The sequence below is a fragment of the Mesoplodon mirus genome (genome assembly GCF_964341445.2).
Source record: "Mesoplodon mirus genome assembly, chromosome: 5".
Lineage (NCBI taxonomy): Eukaryota > Metazoa > Chordata > Mammalia > Artiodactyla > Ziphiidae > Mesoplodon > Mesoplodon mirus.
The window spans coordinates 3,124,946-3,146,557 of record NC_138980.1 but is presented as its reverse complement, the minus strand read 5'-3'; the positions used below and the strand labels follow the sequence as shown (position 1 = coordinate 3,146,557).

The window sequence follows — 21,612 nt, the reverse complement described above, 5'->3', positions numbered from 1 at the left end:
TTTCCAAGTAGATAGAGCATCAGCAAAGGCTAAAATTGCCTTGCCACAACAACCAAAATAACAGAATTTGTGTCATCAACACTAAAACACACGCCATTTGGATTTCCTTCTGAGAAATTTCGAGCCTCTCCACATGAACCTCCCCTACCTGTCAGTCTCCCCAGCATGAAGAGCCCTAAATCATGGATCCAGGATCTGCTTTGCTCTCTTGTAACCCAAATGCGGACTGTGCTTTTTTCTTGAGAGCAGGAATTTGCCATATTTTGCTGGCGTTGGATGCTGTGTAAAGCAGACTTCTCCTTTCAATAACTCTGTGTTCTTGAGGACTTGGCTCTTCCAAGAATCCTGTCCCCCAGACATTCTTCTGTAATTTGCCAATCAAATTGGTAAACAATGGAACCAACCTTCTGAGATTCAACTCTTCCCACTGAGGCTTAGGTGTCGGTAACACTCGGGATAGATGCAATTCTTACATTCTTTTGGAAGTATAATTTTAAAATTTAGCTTAAGGTCACTCCCAATGATATTTAACTAAAAATTAAATCAAATTAAATCAAATTAAGAAGTATCTTTTTTAAATCTAGCAAGCATGTAATTAGTGTGAGTGGCTACCCTGAGGACTGAATGTATGACAGCTGTTTTTTGTTGAATGGTATTTCTCCAACAAGCTTTAATTACAGGTGAGACTAAATTTTAAAAAATCATGACTGCAAATTCATTCATTCATTCAATTAAAGCAATCTGTACCCAAGCTCATTCTGAGTGTTAATCTGTCGATCTAACACAAAAATGCAATTTGAGAATTAGGAGATGAATTGGAAAAGAAAAAGTTCTTAACCCATCCATAATATAGCAGGATTAAAAAAAAAATTCAAGTGTATGGAAGTCTGTCTAATTAAGAAGACCAAATTTATTAATATTTCTAGTTAAATGAAATTTGTCTTTTAATTTAAAATAAAATATTAAACGATTGAACAAATTAAACAAATTAAAGTTGCATTTATTTTGGATAGTTTTTGATGATCCATTTAGTCAGCAAATATGCATTTAGCACCTACTATGTGCTTGGGGCTCATCCATGCATTGGGATTCACCAGTGAATCACACAAACACTATAGCCTGATGAAGTAGGCTGGCATAATTCCTTATTTACTGATGTTTGATTTAATTAATATAATTAAAAATATATTCAAAATAATATGATTTCAAAATAATATGATTCATATATATATATATTTTAGAAAACTTGGAGAAGAAAATACAGACAAAAATATATCTTTTTAAATGTTGATTGTACTGTCTCCAAGAATTAAACGTCTCATATCTTACCTTCCAAACTTTTTTTTGTGTGTCCCACATGTGGGGTAGTATAACTGCATTACTACTTATAGCCTATATCTTGGCATATGTGCAGGTAATTTTTTTTAGCCTGTATCTTGTCCTTTTTTTTCCAGATAATTTTACAGCTAATTTGCATCATAGGTCTTTTCTTGTGCTGTTGAATTTTGGAAAAATAATTAAATACCATTTATGGACTGCATGATAGTCCACTCTTTGGGGTAGGGTTTTTATATCTGATCCTAAATCCAGATCTTGTAATTCCTACATGTTTGCAGGAAGAATATGAGAGTTCCGATAGGGCCTGCAGAGCACACCAGAAGCATCATCGAACACAAGACCTAGAACTAGAGGTAAGACAGGGCCCATTTCTACAAACCTGCATTTGCTCACATCTCGAATTTCTCACATTTAATATATGGATGTGGTTTACAACACCTCCTTCAGAGAGTGTTACAAACCTCACACAGGACCTTGCATGTATTAATTTATTCCAGAAGCTATAGTGGCCCCTTACTCTATGCAGGCCCAGAGTGAAGGTACTTTGGAGTAAAATTTGAATAAGATAACATTCTTGTCCTTGAACCCATCAAATCACTTAAAAAATTCTTAACATAAATTAATTTTGAATATAACATTACTGAATAAATCTATTTTTATTAACATGTACATGTGCTGATTGGAGCTCATATGCATGGGAAACAGGCCAAGGGCCAGCATTTTTCCCACTGCACTGATCAGTGTCTTAGAGACTTTCAGTTATCACTCACAGTCACAAGGAGACTTCTCTGCCCCAAACTTTCTCTGAATCCCCTCCATAGAAGCACCCCTTACATAGCCAGTGAAAGCTGAAGCTGTGTCTACAGAGGACAACCTTAAGCTCAGTGAATTATCAATATAGACTCAGGGGAACAGGAACAATAAAAATGCAGGATACAACTGCTGAAATGGAAACCAACAGATAATGGAATACTACTCAGCCATAAAAAAGAATGAAATAATGCCATTTATAGCAACATGGATGGACCTGGAAATTATCAGGCTAAGTAAGTCAGACAGAGAAAAACAAATACCATATGATATCACTTATACATAGAATCTAAAGTATATACAAATGAACTTATTTACAAAACAGAGATAGACTCACAGACATAGATAAACTTATGGTTATCCAAGGGGAAAGATGGAAAAAATTAGGAGTTTGAGGCTGGCAGATACAAACTACTATATATAAAATAGATAAACAATGTCTTACTGTACAGCACAGGGAACTATATTCAATATCCTGGAATAAACCATAATGGAAAATAATATAAAAAAGAATACATATGTATATACATATACATATATAGACACACATATGTATGTATAACTGAATCACTTTGCTGTACACCAGAAACTAACACAGCACTGTAAATCAACCATACTTCAATTAAAAAACAATAAAAAAGAGGAAAAACTGAGAAAAAAACCAACAACCAATAGAGATATTTTTAAAAACCACAAGCAGGAAGGAAAGTGCTGTGTCAGTTGCTTTTGAGGTTTGTGCTGGCTGTTTTTTTGTTGTTTTCATTACAGAGTGGGCTGAGCTTGGGGCTAGGAGATTATACATTCCCGAAGCTGAGGCAAAGGTGTGGTCAAGAGATCTGAGAACCTTGTTGAAAAAGATTCAGGCTAGGAAAGAAAATACGGATATCCTGGAGAGATGGTTCAGGAGCCCAAAGCCACGAAGTCAAAGTAGTTAGGAAAGGTGAGCAGGGAGGAATGGTCAGAGGAGGAGAATCCTGTAGTGTCAGAGAAGGCAGAACACACGTGAAGTGGAGTACTAGAGAAGGATGATGGCAAGGGCTGAGGATATTAACTAAAAGATTTAGAACTATGCGATCTGCAAATGAATCAGAGAAAGGAGTCAGGGTAAGGATCCAGGAGTGGGTGCACCAAAATGTGGTTAAGATGTGTTTTATTCACCCCAGAAGAATGATCATGAGAAAACACAAATTTAATTTAGACCAATCCTATTAAATAAGAAAGTCTTCAGGAAGGCATTTCACATAGCATTTGTAAATACTGTGACATCTACTTATAATCCAGTCCACCACTTACCTGCACAAATGCACTGTAAGGAAAATTTGTTTTTTTAAGAACAATGGTACAGAGGTCATTCCTAGCTCCCCAGTGCTAGAGACAAAGCCGAGCTTAAATTCAGTGACCCTAGAACCAGTCAGGGAAGAAGTGCCATCTGATGTCAGCTCACCCACTCCATCTCACCCTCCTGAAAACCACTTTGACCCCCACATCCAAGGTCAGTGACCTTCCCTTAGCCTTTTAGGCACTAGGAAATCTGCATTCAAGTGAGCTGAGCTATTAATTCCTCCATACATTTGAGCAATAGGATGCTTTATTATGTCTCCAAATAACATAGAAATGTGTTCTAGCATCTTCAAGAGTCACAGCAATATAAGTCAAAGTCATATATGTAAAATGTAGAAAAATATGGATCTTACATTTGACATAATATAGTCACTGAAATGTTATCCCCCATTAGCCTCTAGGATAAACTGTACTGATTCTGTTCATTCATTCCCACACTCACTTATTCAACAAGTATTCATTGGGTGTCTTTTGTGTCAGTTACTCTTCAAGTTACTAGGGATATAATATTGAAGAAAATAGAAAAAAAATGTCTCCTGCTTACATTCTAATTATCCATTTATTTAGCTATTTCTTCTCTTTTTCTTTAATTACATATAAATACTACATGCCAGAACCTGTATCAAATGTGTGACATCTATTAGCTTATTCAATCCTCTGAACAGCCCTGTAGGAGTGGCATTAACAATGTCCTCATATTTTAAAGGAAGTTTGGTACAGAAACTTGTCTAAAGCCCCTTATCTAGCAAGTGGCACAGTCTTCAGCCTGGGACCAGGGTCTGCTTTTCTATTGTTGAGACTTTTGCCCTTTTCCTTTCTTTTCTAAATTCACATCTTTTTTTTTTTTTTTTTTTTTTTTTGAAGAACTAGACAGGGTCTTTTTCTTTTTTGGGGGGGGTGGGTGGGTGGGTAGGAGTTTTATTAATTAATTTAATTATTTTTGCTGTGTTGGGTCTTCGTTTCTGTGCGAGGGCTTTCTCTAGTTGTGGCAAGCAGGGGCCACTCTTCATCGCGGTGCGCGGGCCTCTCACTATCGCGGCCTCTCTTACTGCGGAGCACAAGCTCCAGATGCGCAGGCTCAGTAGTTGTGGCTCACGGGCCTAGTTGCTCCGTGGCATGTGGGATCTTCCCAGACCAGGGCTCGAACCCGTGTCCCCTGCATTAGCAGGCAGATTCTCAACCACTGCGCCACCAGGGAAGCCCTAAATTCACATCTTTGATGTTCTGCTCATAACTGTCTCTTCTTGTTCTCAAAGAATCTCTCTGTTTTAATTATCCACCTAACCTTTAGGTAGGCAACTTCAAAACCCTTTAGACCCTGCCCTCCACCAAAGCTCCAGGCCAAGCCCTGGGCCTTAGAATAAGGACCCACAAACCACACAGGAGCTGCAAGGACCTGAGTCATCTCTCCCTGCCTCCCACTGGGACCTTATCTTCTGCCGCTCATCCTCACCTCGAACACATACCAGCCTGCTTGGCTGCCTCATGTCCTGGGGCAAACCTGCTCCCTCCAGCAGCAGTTCATCTTGTGTACCCTGTGCCCTCTGACTGTTCTGCTTGATAGAGTCCCCTTCCTATGATCCGCCTGTAGTCACCCTTCAGTTATTAACTCAGAGACTCCCAAGGGCCCAACTCCAACCCCACAGGCTAGTTCAAAGCCCTGTTATATTCTTGCAGCACTGGTGAGTGTCCTTTCTCCCAGGTATTAGTTTATACTTGTATGAGTTCTCCTGATGCATCTTAAGGTTCCCTTGAGAGCTGGGTCATTTGTCTCTTTCTTACCCTTGTGTCCGAGACTTGCAGTTTGTGCTGAGGAACACATATCAAAGGATTGAAGGATTTGCTACAGGCATGCCATGCCCATCATTGCTTCAAACTCAACAAAATGAAAATTACATTTTGTGCAGATGACAGACACTTTCCACATTTGTCTACTTTCTGGCTGACATAATGACCTCACCATATTCATCCCAAGTAGGGATCACATCCTTTCTGTCAAATTATCTCTCTTCTTCTATATCCTTCTCAGCCTTCACCACCTCACAGGTGCCACATATGCTTGAATTATTTCTTATAACCAATGCCTTAACCTACAGCTTTGCCACCTCCAAGATATGCTTTGCAACAATCATAACATGTGTACAGTCATTATAGGACTCACTGCACTGGGCCAGGTATTTATTTAAATGCTTTGCATTGTTGTTGGGCTATAGACCCATCATTATTATACACACATTTTTTTTGGATCTCCCTATCAACCCATCTACCCAAATTTTTTTATCATGGGCTAATTAACAGGCGGTAGAAAAAATAAAGTTTGGAAAAAAAAAACTTTAAGAAATCATTATGCCGTATAAGGATAAGAAGGTCATGGGGTAGTTTAGAAAATAATGGAAGGAAGGAGCTAAGCAATTCTCCAAATTTACTGACAGTGAAAACATGAGAATTCGGGTTCCAATAAGGTATACTATGAGGGATTCCGTTAGAAATGATCAGTTTCCTAGGAGGCTAGGGTAACTAGAATGTTAATTGTATCCTTGTGGTTGAGGGTGCCTGAGTTACAACTTTTCCCTGGGAGTAGCTCATCTGGACTCTGGCCAGCGGATAAAACCCATCTTGGGTCTGTTTCTCATGAGGCTGTGGGTTCTTCCCTTCTGTGCCAGACCACCAGGGGAGATAGCGCAGGCAGCTGGGGAAGGCAGCTCTGCTATCATCAGGGCCAGGCGAGGCCCAGCCGGCCATGGCCTCGGGGGGGCCCGGGGAGCGGCTGTGCGAGGAGGCCAGGTGCCCAGTGTGCCTGGATTTCCTGCAGAAACCGGTCAGTGTGGACTGCGGCCACAGCTTCTGCCTCAGATGCATCTCCGAGTTCTGCGAGAAGTCCGACAGTGCACAGAGCGGCCTCTATGCCTGTCCACAGTGCCGGGGTCCCTTCAGGCTGGAGAGCTTCCGCCCCAACAGGCAGCTGGCCAGCCTGGTGGACAGCGTGCGGCAGCTGGGGCTCGGCACGGGGCCCTCGGGGGCGCGCCTGTGTGTGAGGCACGGCGAGGAGCTGAGCCGCTTCTGTGAGGAGGACCAGGAGGTTCTGTGCTGGGTCTGTGACACCACCCCAGAGCACAGGAGCCACCGCACAACACCGCTGCAGGAGGCCGCCAGGTGCTACCAGGTGAGAGGTGTTACCACGGCACGTGGAGGGCCACGATTCCTGGGTCTGGAAATGCTGATGTGTAACAGAGGAGCCGACTGAGTCAGAGGTGTGAAGAGTGCCTTGCTAGGGACAGAGGCAAATGCTACCACCTGATCTGAATGACCTGTGCCCTCCGCACCAACCACCCTCCTGGCTCACATTCACCTTGAGGTCTCCATTCCTTTGCTCCGTGCACACCCCGCCTTTTGGGACCCCTGTTCAGGAGCTCAGACATACCATTATTTTAGGTTGCCCTCCTCTCCCATGAAATTCTCCCTGGACATTTCATTTCATGCTCGTCTTAATTTTCCTGATGTTGATAATCTGGGTTCCACAGCTAAAGCTCTGGTGTAGAGGGCTGTGTTGTCCAATGGGCTCTTAGTTACAGGTGCATGTAGTTATTGGAAACACTTCCGAATAACTATCATTTGTATAATGTCTTGCTTTTGCATAGTGTTTATCTCTATGTTAATATTGTCACCAAAACAACCTTCATTTTAAAAAAATTTTTATTTTTTACTGGAGTATGGTTGATTTACAATGTTGTGTTAGTTTCAGGTGTACAGCAAAGTGATTCAGTTATATATATATATACATATATCCATTCTTTTTCAGATTCTTTTCCAATATAGGTTATTACAGAATATTGAGTAGAGTTCCCTGTGCTATGCAGTAGGTCCTTGTTGATTATCTATTTTATATGTAGTAGTATGTATATGTTAATCCCAAACTCCTAATTTATCCCTCCCCCCAACTTTTCCACTTTGGTAACCATAAATTTGTTTTTGAAGTCTGTGAGCCTATTTCTGTTTTGTAAATATGTTCATTTGTATCATTTTTTAGATTCCACATATAAGTGATATCATATGATATTTGTCTTTCTCTGTCTGACTTACTTCACTTAGTATGATAATCTCTAGGTCCATCCATGTTGCTGTAAATGGCATTGTTTCATTCTTTTTTATGGCTGAGTAATATCCCATTGTATATATGTACGACATCTTCTTTATCCATTCATCTGTCAATGGACATTTAGGTTGTTTCCATGTCTTGGCTATTGTAAAAGTGCTGCAGTGAACATTGGGGTGCATAAAGCAACCTTCATGTTTGAACATTTGCTAAGAATAGTGTCTGGATGGGCACAGGGCTCTGATCACCTTTAAAGCCTGCCAATGCATGTTACTCTGAAGTAGAAATCCAGTAGCTAAGCACACAGGCCCTTATCTAGTCAACACATATTTGTGGACTTATGATGTGAGCATCCTCAATGAAAAGGTGACTCATATTGGAGTACCTGGCCCACAAAAGTGGCATCTGTGAAACCCTATGAATAAGATTCTCCCTGCTGGTGCTCATCAAAAGTTTTTAGACATATTCTGAACACATTTAAATTCTCAATATCTGAAACGGCTGCTAGCACAAAGGGGGTTAAAAGTCATCTTTAATCTACCGACCTTTACCTGAAGTACTATCACAATGAAATAAAGTGCAAATATCAACTTTCTAAAATAATAATAATTCATTTAATTAACAAATTATTATTAATGATATATAATTTATAATATTTTTTATATTTATATTATGTATTATAATTTATAATAATAAAATAAGTAGTAATAATAATTATTATTATTATTTTAACTTTGATTGCTCTAAATCAAGGTTTGTGATTTTTTTTTCCCTCAACTTCCCTCTGGACCTACCAAGAAATATCTTTCTTAGTGTTTCTTCTTGATTTTGGTTGTCTTCTGCAAAATTCAGTTGCTAGCTACTTTCTAGCTAGACTTTTGAAATATATTCCTGCCTTTTTTCCCTTTAATCCATAAGGTACTATATATTGCATGGATAATGTCATATTTCTAAGGAAGTTTTCTCCATTTCAGTAGCTCTTCAACTAAATACCAAATAAATATCTTCTAAACTCCTTAGCCTATCAATCAAGACATTCTAAGGCCCTAAGTTTTCTTACTATAGCTCTTGTCTAAACCAATCATTCGATCCAGCAAAACTAGCCAATCACTCTTGTCCCCAAACATGCCCTGGTAAGCTGTGACAAAGTGAAAGAGAGGCATAGACATATATACAGTACCAAATGTAAGGTAGATAGATAGTGGGAAGCAGCCGCATAGCACAGGGAGATCAGCTCGGTGCTTTGTGACCGCCTGGAGGGGTGGGATGGGGGGGTGGGAGGGAGGGAGATGCAAGAGGGAAGGGATGTGGGAACAGATGTATATGTATGACTGATTCACTTTGTTATAAAGCAGAAACTAAAAAAAAAAAAGAAAAAAAAATACATGTGTTTACCTGTAGCAGGGTCCTAGGGTTGAAAGAGATTTACTTTTCATTAAGTTATTTTTCTACCCCTTGTAAGATTTATGACATTCTGTATTTCTTTTTCATTTAGTAAATATTAACTTACAAGTTTTCTTCTGCCAAATATAATAAATACACTTCTGATTATAAAGTAATAAATAACTTTAAGCTGTTGAAATAAATAGATATAAGGAATAGCATCACTTTTCAACCAAGAATTAGTATATGAAATTTTGTTTATTGAATATATTTTCATTGGTCTCTGCCTAGTTTTTATATATTCATCATAAGCATTTTTATTTTTCAAACTTGGTGCAAAGTTGCATGAAGTATACTTATTTTAATTTTCTTTATACTTGTATTTGTTGTCATTAAATATTCTGCAACGCTGTATTTTAATTCCATCCTGTGAAAAAAAAATTTTCTCACTCCCGTATTTTTAACACTTTGGTTAATTACAGTTTTACTCTTTAAAATACAATGAACACACTTTTAGATACATCTTTGATTCCATCTGGCATCAACATTTAAAAACATATTTATGTTTAACAGTTATTAACGAGGTCGAACATTTTTATATGTTTTCTAGGGCCTGTTTTAGCTGATCTTTGTATTTCCCCCCATACCCGGTCAATATTAAGAACTGAATGAGGGTATCTGTAATGGCTGCAGCATATCTTCCCAAACAGGTAAAGCTTCAGATGGCCCAGGAACATGTGAGGAAAGAGATGGAGGAAGCCTTGACTCAGGAGGCCAGTGTGGGAAAGAAAACTGTCATTTGGAAGGTGAGAGAATATTGGGGTTCAGGAGGCTAGCCTATTTGAAGGATCCAAATTTGGGTCACTAAATCATTCTTCCACCAGCACTCCAGCACTTTTGTTCCATCTACATAGGTACTCAAGAAAAAAATCTCAGTTTCACCCTGGATCACCTCATCCCCTCAAATTATATTGTACAGTTGTGTTCTTTTTATCTCTGTTAATATTACCCCAATCCAAATTGTAAATAAAATTTACTGATCTTGATCTTACTCACTCAGTTGATTTTACTCATCTTAACTCACTGCATCACCTAGAACAGAGTTTTGTACTGTCAGTGCTCGTTTAAAAAATATATATTTGTTAGATGAATGAAATAGTAAATATTTCACATCACTTATACATATGAAATACAGGTTAATAGTCATCATCTTCCATATAGAAAGACAGTCTGAATTTTCAGCCTTTTTCAGTCATCCATAAATATTTTTTCTCTTTATCATACCTCATCAGCTCTCTTTTTAATTTATTTATTTATTTATTTATTTATGGCTGTATTGGGTCTTCGTTGCTGTGCACGGGCTTTCTCTAGTTGTGGCGAGTGGGGGCTACTCTTTGTTGCGGTGTGCAGGCTTCTCATTGCGGTGGCTTCTCTTGTTGTGGAGCATGGGCTCTAGGCATGCAGGCCTCAGTAGTTGTGGCACATGGGCTCAGTAGTTGTGGCTCGCGGGCTCTAGAGCACAGGCTCAGTAGTTGAGGCGCATGGGCTTAGTTGCTCCACGGCATGTGAGATCTTCCCGGACCAGGGCTCAAACCCATGTCTCCTGCATTGGCAGGTGGATTCTTAACCACTGCATCACCAGGGAAGCCTCTCATGAGCTCTTTTTTTCTCTTACCTATTTATACATACACACACACAAACATACACAGAGTGATTCTGAACCTGGTGCAGTGTTGCCGTCCAAGAGATATTTTGTAATATCTGTAGATGTTTTTGGTTGTCACAACTGGGAGAGGGTGGGTGCTCATGTGTAGAGGCCAGAAATGCTGCTAGACACCCTATAATGCACAAGACAGTCACCTTTCCCCCAAAAAAATCACAGCAAAGAATCACCTGGTCTAATGTCAATAGGGTCAATATTGAGAAGCTGTATATAGAAATTACATAGGTGTTTTTATTTATATAATATGTTTTATAATATATATAGAACCTATTTTATAAAATATTTCTCTTCTCTGTCCTTCTCCAAGGAACCCTTTTATTTTTATACTTCTTTCTTCTTTTCTCAAAAATTTTGTCTTGGGGCCTCCCTGGTGGCGCAGTGGTTGAGAGTCCGCCTGCCGATGCAGGGGATATGGGTTCGTGCCCCGGTCTGGGAGGATCCCATATGCCGCGGAGCGGCTGGGCCCGTGGGCCGTGGCCGCTGGGCCTGCGCGTCCGGAGCCTGTGCTCCGCAGCGGGAGAGGCCACGGCAGTGAGAGGCCCGCATACCGCAAAAAAAAAAAAAAAAAAAAAAAAAAAAAAAATTTTGTCTTGTGCTCTGTTTTCTGACAATATTTTCATAAGGATTATTTTTGCTATATTTTTGTTCTGTGATAAGTCTTATCTTTTCCCATAGTTATGTATATTATATGTAAAGTTCATTGATAGTGATGTTTATTGATAATTTTTATTCTTTTCATGCTAACAATCCAAGTCAATTGTTTTTTTTTGTGTGTGTGTGTGGTACGCGGCCTCTCACTGTTGTGCCCTCTCCCTTGCGGAGCACAGGCTCCGGACGCGCAGGCTCAGCGACCATGGCTCACAGGCCCAGCCGCTCCGTGGCATGTGGGATCTTCCCAGACTGGGGCACGAACCCGCATCCCCTGCATCGGCAGGCAGACTCTCAACCACTGCACCACCAGGGGAGCCCAAGTCAATTGTTTTTAATCCTGACCTGACCACAAATTTACAAAATCAGAAATTCCATATCTGAGATATGGGTTCCTTAATTTTTTGAACCCTCCACTGATTATTCTAAAGTAGAGATGATTCTAAGATCCCTGTCCTAGGCCAAATAAACTAGCATGATTTTTACCTTTGAGAATGTATCTATGTGAGCCAAAAGCAACTAGTATGGGCTTAATAAAATAAATGCTAAATTCTGTGAAAACCCTTAGCCTTTCTGTATCTGTAGATATCATTGTAGTACTCAGAAGGATGATATGAGAGAACAGTGAATTGCAACTAAAACCCTTCAGGACCATGTTATCTCTCATGACCCAAATATAATTCCACTTTTTTTCAATGACTGAGTTATTAGCACCACTCCTCAAGAGCACAGCCTCCAACATGGAGAATGGGGGAGCAATTCAATGAGTTGTACCTTTCAGATCAGAATATGGAATTCACAGTTGGTTGACTTTAAAGAGGTCAGAATTATATGAATCTCGTTGTTTAGAAAGTGGCAGAAGGAGGTAGAAATGGGAAATTGGAGGAAAGAGTTGAGTCTTATGAAATTTGAGGAAAATCATTATTAGAATTCTTTTAAAGGCACTAGCTTGTGTTCTTAAATTGAACCAAAATGGTATAATGTTTAATAATGGACCAGAGGATTCAACATGTGGAGAGACTATGGGAGGGCAATTTGCCTCTTATTCTTAGTTTAAAGCTACATTTCCACACACCAGTCTCCAGAGAATAACATTTAGATATATTAATGCTGTATCAAAATGTGTTCCTTAGGTCTATTAAAAAATTATAGAGGTGAGATTTGGGTAGAAATCAAGATGAATTCCCTGAACCTTTGAAATAAGTGACCTGAGAATAACTTATTTCTTTCTTGGCTCTGCAGAGAATGTTAGCCTTATAGTTTCATGGTTACCACATTATTGAGGAATATTTTCTAATCTCTATAAACATTTTCTTATTCACATTTACAAATCCAGGTCTCTCTAATCTCTCTTCATAATTCAGTTATTTCCACTCATTCCAGTGACTAATAGTAAATTTTAACTTCTATTGAGCAACTACTCTGTGTTAGTCACTGTGCTCAACAGTTTGATATTTAATTCTAATTCCCAGGCCCTTCTTCCCCCCACCCCCCCCCTTTTTTTTTTTTGCGGTACGCGGGCCTCTCACTGTTGTGGCCTCTCCCATTGCGGAGCACAGGCTCCGGACGCACAGGCTCAGCGGCCATGGCTCACGGGCCCAGCCGCTCCACGGCATGTGGGATCTTCCCGGACCGGGGCACGAACCCATGTCCGCTGCATCGGCAGGCGGACTCTCAACCACTGCACCACCAGGGAAGCCCTCCCCCATTTTATATATGGTACTGAAACGTGAATATGAAAGTGCCTTGTCCTCAAGTCCATGGAAATGGGATCCCAAATCCAACAGTATTTCTCAAACTCTAAGTTTGAAAACTCTAGCAGGCCACTTCTCATGAGTAGTCTGTGGCTTCTGCATGTTGTTAAAATGCAGTGGGTCCGTTCATAGAGTTATGAAGATGAGATCACTCCAGACATTGCCTTCTCCAGCTTCGTCATCCCATCCGTGAAGGTGGAAGCCAAATGCTCTGCCCCTACTGCTGATCATTTGATGCACTGTGTCACTCCAGGAGAAAGTGGCAACGCAGAGGCAACGCTTCAGGTTGGAGTTTGAAAAGTATCGTGGCTTACTAGCCCTGGAGGAGCAACTGCAGCTTAGAAGACTGGAGGAGGAGGAGCGAGCCACCCTGCAGAGACTGCGGGAGACCAAGAACCGGCTGGTTCAGCAGAGCAGGGCCTTGAAGGATCTGGCAGAGGAGCTGGAGGAGAGGTGCCAGCGCCCAGCCCTGGGTCTGCTGGAGGTGGGGCTGGGTGCCTGGGAGGGGAGGGATGGGCAGACCTGAGAACAAGGCGACAAATAGCAGCTTTCAGAGACAAACAGCTTAAGCATTTATGATCTTTAGGAAAAGGGCACCCTAGAATTTACTTGGAAAGCATCTTAATTCTTAATCCTAGCATCAGAATCTGAAGGGATCCTAGAGAATCATATAAAATAGTTCATACTTAAGACAAAACTTAAATATTTTTAAAACTAAAATCAATTTAATGATTTACATATGACTAAACAGAAAAAGGCCAATCTATAACCTCAAAATCGGTCAATGATGATATTGCTGTGTTTCAGGCCAACCCAAAAAGTCTTGTTAACCCATTTAAATGTCAATAGCCAAAAGTATGAGTAATATTTTTAATTGTCCACCTTGAAATTTGCATGTTAATGTTTAAGACAAATGCTAATTTTCTAGCCCGTATTGCATGACTATTCCAGGTGGAGTAGGGAGAGATTACCTGGACTCCATGCCGCTTGTCCACGCTATATTTGAGATTATAGAGCAAAGAGACAAACAACAGGGAAAAGGAAATATTTCCTTTTAATCCTCCTTGAAGGCATTAAGTCCCAAGTGAATTGAGAAAGTCATCGTTGTTGCTGGATGCATGCTATCATGATAGAACTCATTGCAATAGAAATGTTCCGGGCACGCTTCATTGTACCTCATCCCCAGTGCCTCATTTAGGGATTTCTGAGCTAAGTAATTCCTATCCTCATACAAGTACTGTGATAAATCGCACTGGTTACAGAGTGGGGGGCCATTAAATGAATGCATTTACAAAACATTTTTATTTAATGTGTCCCATTTTGTCTTCAATATATCTATAGATCAGTAAAACTTGTGTTGTTTTTATTAATACTGTTATTATTTTTATTAGTATTGCTATGCCCACTTCCTAGTGAGCAAACTGTCAGAAAGGAATAAATTTTCTAAACTTCAGATAGTAAATAAACACAGGAACTCTGGCATTTTCAATAATATTCATTGTCTCATCTTACCATATCTCAAAACACAATGAATATAAAGTTATCATTTATTAGCACTGAAGAAATGTTAAAATGTCTTATAATATAAATCTTAGGGAGAATACATTCTCAAATAACTTAGTTTCATTTTTATACCCTCTTTTCCCTTTCTTTCTCAGTACCAGTAAGCTATATTTCACCTGCAATGGCCAAAAACAAGGCCTGTCATTCCGATGAAAAGTAAAGCTAATCATTTCCCTGTTTTTATGCCCTGTCAAAATTAATCTGACAGGTGGCTATTTTTCAGAGGGAGAGGGGAAATGCAATGCAGGTGATTTATTTAATAATCTACTTTGAGATAAAATGTTGCTAGATATTAATGACTTCTATTTTTATCCACTTAGGTAATTTAGACATGGTATGTTGGTTCAAAGAATGAGGAATTTAGGGTTTTCTTAAAAGGACATTGAGAGCAACATTTTATGTCTAACCTTTCACTGTTACTCAAATAAATTCTGCAGATACTTAGAATCTGTTTTTACCCTAATTGCATTCACAGAATGTAACTCTTTACTAAAATATCCAAATGTCAGAATTATCAATTCAGAAAATAGTTAAACCAATAGATATTATAGGAATTAACCTAAACTTTGTATGGTCTGATTTTATTTTAATAGAGGCAAACTGAGTATATTATTTTAAATTCATGAGAAAACTCAACAACAGCCTGTTTTTAGCTTTTATTAAGAGAGAGTCATGTTTCTTATAGTTTTACCTTAATAGTTAATGATTTCCAATAATTCCTAAAGAGATGTTCATGGTGTGTCCCTAGTCTGTCAAAAGCAGTTCAGAGGTCTAACTCACACCTACTTGTGTTTCTCTTTCACTTTCAGGGTGCGGGAGGAGCCTTGAGCCGGTATGTTTACTTTCTGAATCAAAGAATGGGTTGGGAGAGGCTGGGGAGGTTGGTGGATAACCCTACTGAGAACTGTGGGTTCTGCGCTCTTCTCAGAAGTAAGAGTGTCACACGGCTGGATCCGGAGACCATCCCCATGGAGCTGAAGACAATGTGTCGCATCCCTGGGATGAGGGAAATGTTGAGAAAGTTCCAAGGTAGGCTGCATTTTAGAGCTCGAGGAACTATGACACCTGGAATTTGGCTCTTATTGCAATTTGTTAGTGTACCAGTCAGGATATAGTAACAAACAGAACCCAAAGTTTAGTGGCTAAAATCAGAAAGGTTTTATTTCAGGATCATGTTTTAGGTTGATTACTAGATTGTGGAGGCTTTAATTTCACATAGTCTCACTCTGGGAACCCGTGCAGACAGAGCCCCACCTCCTTCCTGTTGCTGGTAGCCATGGAAAAGGGCAAGATTATGATGAATCATGCACTACTCCGAAGTGGCACACATGGCTTTCCTGAAGATTTTATTGATAGAAGTGAGTCACACGTTTATGCCAAACTATAAGGGAGGAGGGGAGAGAACACCGTGCTCCAAAAAAAAAAAAAAAAAAAAAGAATGTTGGGATACTTCTGAATAGTCTGAAAGAATATCAGAGTCACTGATACCCATATAAGCTACATTTGCTTAGAATGGTGGGCTTGAAAGTGATATTAGCTGTGATATAAGTAACATTAGTTGTAATCAATCTCCATTTCCTTGTTTATAAAATGCTAAAAAATTGTATTGTTTGGAGGACAAAATGAAACATATTTGAAAACAAAAAATCATCAATATATGAAAGCATTGCAGTGTATCAAATAATATAAGGTTTGGATTATTTTATTATCTGGCTATTTGATGAATTTCTTAAATTAGATAGTTAATAAAGCCAAAAATATTCAGTCAATTATATTTAAGTACTCTCTGTAGGCTCTGTGGTGTTACAATTAGTTTGTTTGGTCCTATTATGTTGTTTTTTAAAACAGTAACGGTTCAATACTTTAAATTTCTTTTTTATATTCAATTTATACCAAGTAATGAAAACAGACAGTGGCTAAATAGTGGCTTTATTACTTACAGGGAAACCACTTTGTCCCATGATGAGAAAGCCCATCTTATCAGTCCTGTTCAATGATTTAATCAATGTTCTGATGGGCAGAGTAATATGTACTAACTGCATGAAATGTTGCAAGTTACTACTCTCATAATCAGTGTCTCCATATTCCCACTTATTTTTACTGAATTAACTAATCAATTCCACAAATATTGTATATTTTATGACAGCTACTCTTCTAAACATTAGAATATAAAATTGAACAATAACATCAACTTACAAATCTACAGCTTCATGTTGCATATATTTGCTTAAATTATGCAAAATACACAGAATGTTAGGAGATGATACAGAATATTGAAAAAAAGAATAAATTAAGGGTGGCCAGAAGTTCTGGGGTTAAGGCATCTAATTTGGAATTTGATCATCAAGGAAGACATCACTCAGTAGGGGATAACTCAGCAAATATCTGATCTGGAGGAAAGCATTCCAGGCATCAGAAATGAGTGCCAAGGCCTGAGATGGAAATATGGAAGATGCATTCCAGGAGCTATGAGGAGTTCTGTGCGGCTGTGGTGGAGTGAGTGAGGGGAGAGCTGGGGAGGCCAAGAAAAGTCCAAGGAGCACAGGACCCAACAGGCAGGCCACTGTGAGCAATGCTTTACCTCCAAGTGAAATAGAACATCAGTTAAAAGCTGTAAATGGAGGAATAGGATGATTGGATTAATGTTTTGTGGCGATCACTCTGTGTGCTTTATTGAGAACAAAGTACAGAGGGGAAAGTCTTGATGTGGGAAAGCCAGTTAGGATCCTTTGTAATAATTCAATCAGAGACGATTGTCCATTGGACAAGGGTAGCAGTACTGGAGGTGCAGAGAAATGGGCAGAATCTTGGTATTTTGAAGGCAAAGCTGGCAAGATCTGCTGTTGGACTAGATATGAGGTGTCAGGGAAGGAGAAAAGTCATGAATGATTCCAAGGTTTAAGTCTCCAGAATTGGGTAATGAAATTGCTGTTTACATTGACAGTTAAACTGCAGGAGAGGCAGAAAAATGGAAATGGGTTTTAGACACATCAATGCTGTGATGAATGTTAAATATCCAAATGTTGATGTCAGGTACACAGATGAATTTACAAATATGGAGTTCCAGGAGAAAAGTCTAGGCTAGATATATATATTTAGAATTAGTAAGCGTATGAATGGAATTTAATTAATGCAATGTGCCTGCCAGCCCCAGAACACATCAGAAGTGACCTGAGAAAGAGGCAAGAGGTCCCAATCCTGAGACCATTGGCTTCTTAAATAGCAGTGATGGAGGAGAAGAGGAGAAAACAGCAAAGGAGACCAAGAAGGGGAGGCCAGTGGAGAGGGAGGGAAAGCATGATGACTGGTGTCTTTGGGAAAGAGAAGTGAAGTTTCCCAGGACAAAAGGATTCTCAACAGTGTTGAGTGCTACAGAAAAGTCATTTAAGGTGAACTTTAAGGACTGATCATTTATCAGTGCCCGGGGCACTGGGAAGAAGGAGTCGTTTGCTTAAGATATTATTCTGTCTTGGTGAGCAACTGAGTTGAAGAAAGAAGAGGTAGGGAGAGGAACTGGAGATAGTTGTATTAACAACTATTTCACAGATTTATTTTCTTATAAATGGAGCAAATAAGCGTGCTGGAGTGGGAATGATGCATGATGACATGACATCTGTTAAATAGGCCTAACACAATTCCACGGAGACCCACTTTTCAATTCCCATTATTTATGACAGGAAAATCATATAATTTGGGAAAATCACATAATCTCCTGGACTCTGAGTCTCCTCATCTACAATATGAGGATGATAGTGGCACCCTTTTGTTATCTCCAGGAGTTATTAGTGGTTCCATGGGATAGTATAGATGATGTACTACTTATGTGACCCATTCAGGTTTGGGTATCAATAAAAGATAGCTAGAAGTGGTTTAGAGGCAAATAAGAAAAACAGTCAGCATATTAGTATTTGTTATTCGTATATAAAAAATTAAAATATGATTAATGAAATTTACTATTTTTTAATGTTTACCAAAAAAAAGACACTGAATATTTTACATCCTCCCCTCTTCACTGAGGTCATTTCATTTGTAGATGTATTTATTAATTATACGTACAAATAAAATTTCATGTCAATCTCACTGGGACTTCACAGTATTAGTAGTAGTTTTCTATTGCTGCATAGCAAATTACCACAAACTTAACTACCCAAAACCACATCCATTTATTGGCTCACAGTTCTTCAGGTCAGATAACCACATGGGATCAGCTGGCATCTCTGCTTAAGATTTCATAAGATCAAAAATCAAGGTGTTGACCAGGCTGGGCTTCTCTAAAGGGTCCAGGGAAGAGTCCACTTGGAAGCTTATTCAGTTTGTTGACGTAAAGCAGTTCCTTGCAGTTGTGGGACTGAGATTTCTATCTCCTTGCAGGTTATCAGTTGGAGATCACTCACCCTTCTCCTCAGGTGGCCCACTCCATCTTCAAAGGCAGCAAGGACACATCAATCCAATCTCTCTGATTTTCACTTCTGGTGGCAGCCTGATAGCCAAACAAACCTCTCTGATTTTAAAAGCTGATTTTATTAGACCCATTCAGATAATCTCCCTCTTGTTACATAATATAACAGAATCATGAGAGTACCACCAGGGTCTGAAGGTCATCTTAGAATTCTTCCTACCATAGTAACATAGCTTTGAAAGTGGTGGATTTTATACCAATGAATTTTTCCTATAGGCTTTGAGGAGAAAAAAAAACCCAAGGGAGCTGTAAATTTTATTTTAAATGCAGATCTTCCAAAGTGCTCTAGATAGAGATAAAAGGAATCTAAATGGTTATGCACATGGTTTGTCTTATCATCAATGGTTATGTTTGAATTGGGGCAGCAATGAGTCCTGGATTATGCAGACATAGCAGTGGAATACACTCAAAAGCAATAAAGCATACACTCATCGACCTGCAAGGTGAAATACATATTTTGTTATCTCCAGGAGTTATTAGAGGGAGAATGAGGAATGGCGTGACAGTTCTCAATATCATGGCTTCCTAAATTTTCACCAGTCTTTTCTGTTCTTTTACATGTTCCACAAAATTCTTTCTGCAGTTGACATAAAACTGGATCCCGCCACAGCACATCCTAGCCTCCTCTTGACTGCTGACCTGCGCAGTGTGCAGGATGGAGAACTATGGAGGGATGTCCCCAACAACCCTGAGCGATTTGACACATGGCCTTGTATCCTGGGTTTGCAGAACTTCTCATCAGGGAGGCATTACTGGGAAGTCATGGTGGGAGAAAGAGCAGAATGGGGGTTAGGTGTCTGTCAAGACACAGTGTCAAGAAAGGGGGAGACCACACCATCTCCTGAGAATGGGGTCTGGGCCATGTGGCTACTGAAAGGGAGTGAGTACATGGTCCTTGCCTCTCCATCAGTTCCTCTCCTCCACCTGGAATGGCCTCGCTGCATTGGGATTTTCTTGGACTATGAAGCAGGTGAAATCTCCTTTTACAACATCACAAACGGGTCTTATATTTACACGTTCAATCACCTTTTCTCTGGTTTTCTTCGACCTTATTTTTTCATTTGTGACACGACTCCTCTTATCTTACCACCTATGACAGAAGTGGAGTTAGAAAATTGGGCATCCAGGGGTCATTTTCACCCTGCTTCTAACATTAGAGACGATCCTTCCTAAAATTCTGTTGCTAAGATACACCCCAAACCTAGCAAAGTTTCCTGGAGTAGAATGGAGTGTATACATATGTGAAGGCTCAACAGATGTCCCCATTTAGGTCAGCACTTCATTCCTTGTCACTATGGACATTTTCCCATAGGGGCAAAAGAGAAAATATAAAATATTTGTGTTTGGACAAGGATTGTATAGAATAGTAATTTTAGAAATGGAGCAGTCTTACCACTCTTTTCCCAAATGGCTCCACATACTTTCTTTCTTTTCTTTGTGGTACGCAGACCTCTCACTGCTGTGGCCTCTCCCGCTGCGGAGCACAGGCTCCGGAGGCGCAGGCCCAGCGGCCATGGCTCATGGGCCCAGCAGCTCCGCGGCATGTGGGATCCTCCCGGCCCGGGGAACAAACCCGTGTCCCCTGCATCGGCAGGCGGACTCTCAACAACTGCGCCACCAGGGAAGCCCCTCCACATACTTTCTTTCTGTGTTTTCTTCAAATGAATGGACCTCGTATTAAACAAAGATATCTATACATTTATTTTAATGTCTCATTCCTTTTAATATCTCTTCATTCCAATCTTCCATATATTAAGAATTAGAAATGGCAATTCTTAAATTGGTTCAGAACAGTCCAATATTGTTCTAGCATCAGCTCCGTAATTCTTTTTCCTCCTCCTTATTTTCCTTCTCTTATTCTCTCCTCTTTCTCTGTCTCTCTGCCTCTGCATCTTTCTGTCTCTGTCTCTCTCACCTTTGCTCTTTATAGCTTCTTTCTTCTTTTCTTGCTTTATACCTCTTATTGTTTTAACCTTCCTTTTCCTTCTAGATTAATATATTCAGAAACATCCCTTTATATATTCATGATTCCTAATTGAATAGTCATTCAAGTACTCTTTAAATCGTCTTCACTCAGGGGTCAATTTTTGAGAATGATGAAATTCATTCCTCTGATTCTAATATTACTGAGCCCCATGCCTTATCCCTTACAACTTTTTCCTTTATCTTTGGATAATTTTTTTTAATTGAAGCGTAGTTGATTTACAATACTGTGTTAGTTTCAGGTGTACAGCATCGATACATTTTTTAGAGTAGAAATTTCTCAGAATGCTGATTCAACTAGTTCTTTGACCTAGTTATTTACTAGTTGTAAGACTTCAAACAAGCAACATCTCTCTCTCAGTCTCAGCTACTTAGTATGATTCCCGTACATGGAACAACGATATTGACCTCCCAAGGTTTTGGGAAATAAGTAAGGTTGTGATTTATATAATTGGTTTAAATTCAACTTTACTACTTAAGTACAATGTAAAAATGACCAGAATGATGAAATGATAAT

The 21,612-nt window shown here is 39.5% G+C and overlaps 1 protein-coding gene across 1 annotated transcript; it reads left to right on the top strand.

The window, feature by feature from the left end:
- Positions 1-6,229: 6,229 nt before the first annotated feature.
- TRIM58 (tripartite motif containing 58) lies at positions 6,230-20,441 on the top strand (the record flags this gene model as incomplete). The annotated part of the gene is made up of 6 exons (XM_082620693.1): positions 6,230-6,652; positions 9,676-9,771; positions 13,344-13,574; positions 15,463-15,485; positions 15,582-15,682; positions 19,696-20,441. The coding sequence occupies 6 exons, from the start codon at positions 6,230-6,232 to the stop codon at positions 20,283-20,285; spliced, it is 1,464 nt and encodes a 487-aa protein (XP_082476819.1). The 3' UTR covers positions 20,286-20,441.
- Between the last annotated feature and the right edge of the window lie 1,171 nt (positions 20,442-21,612).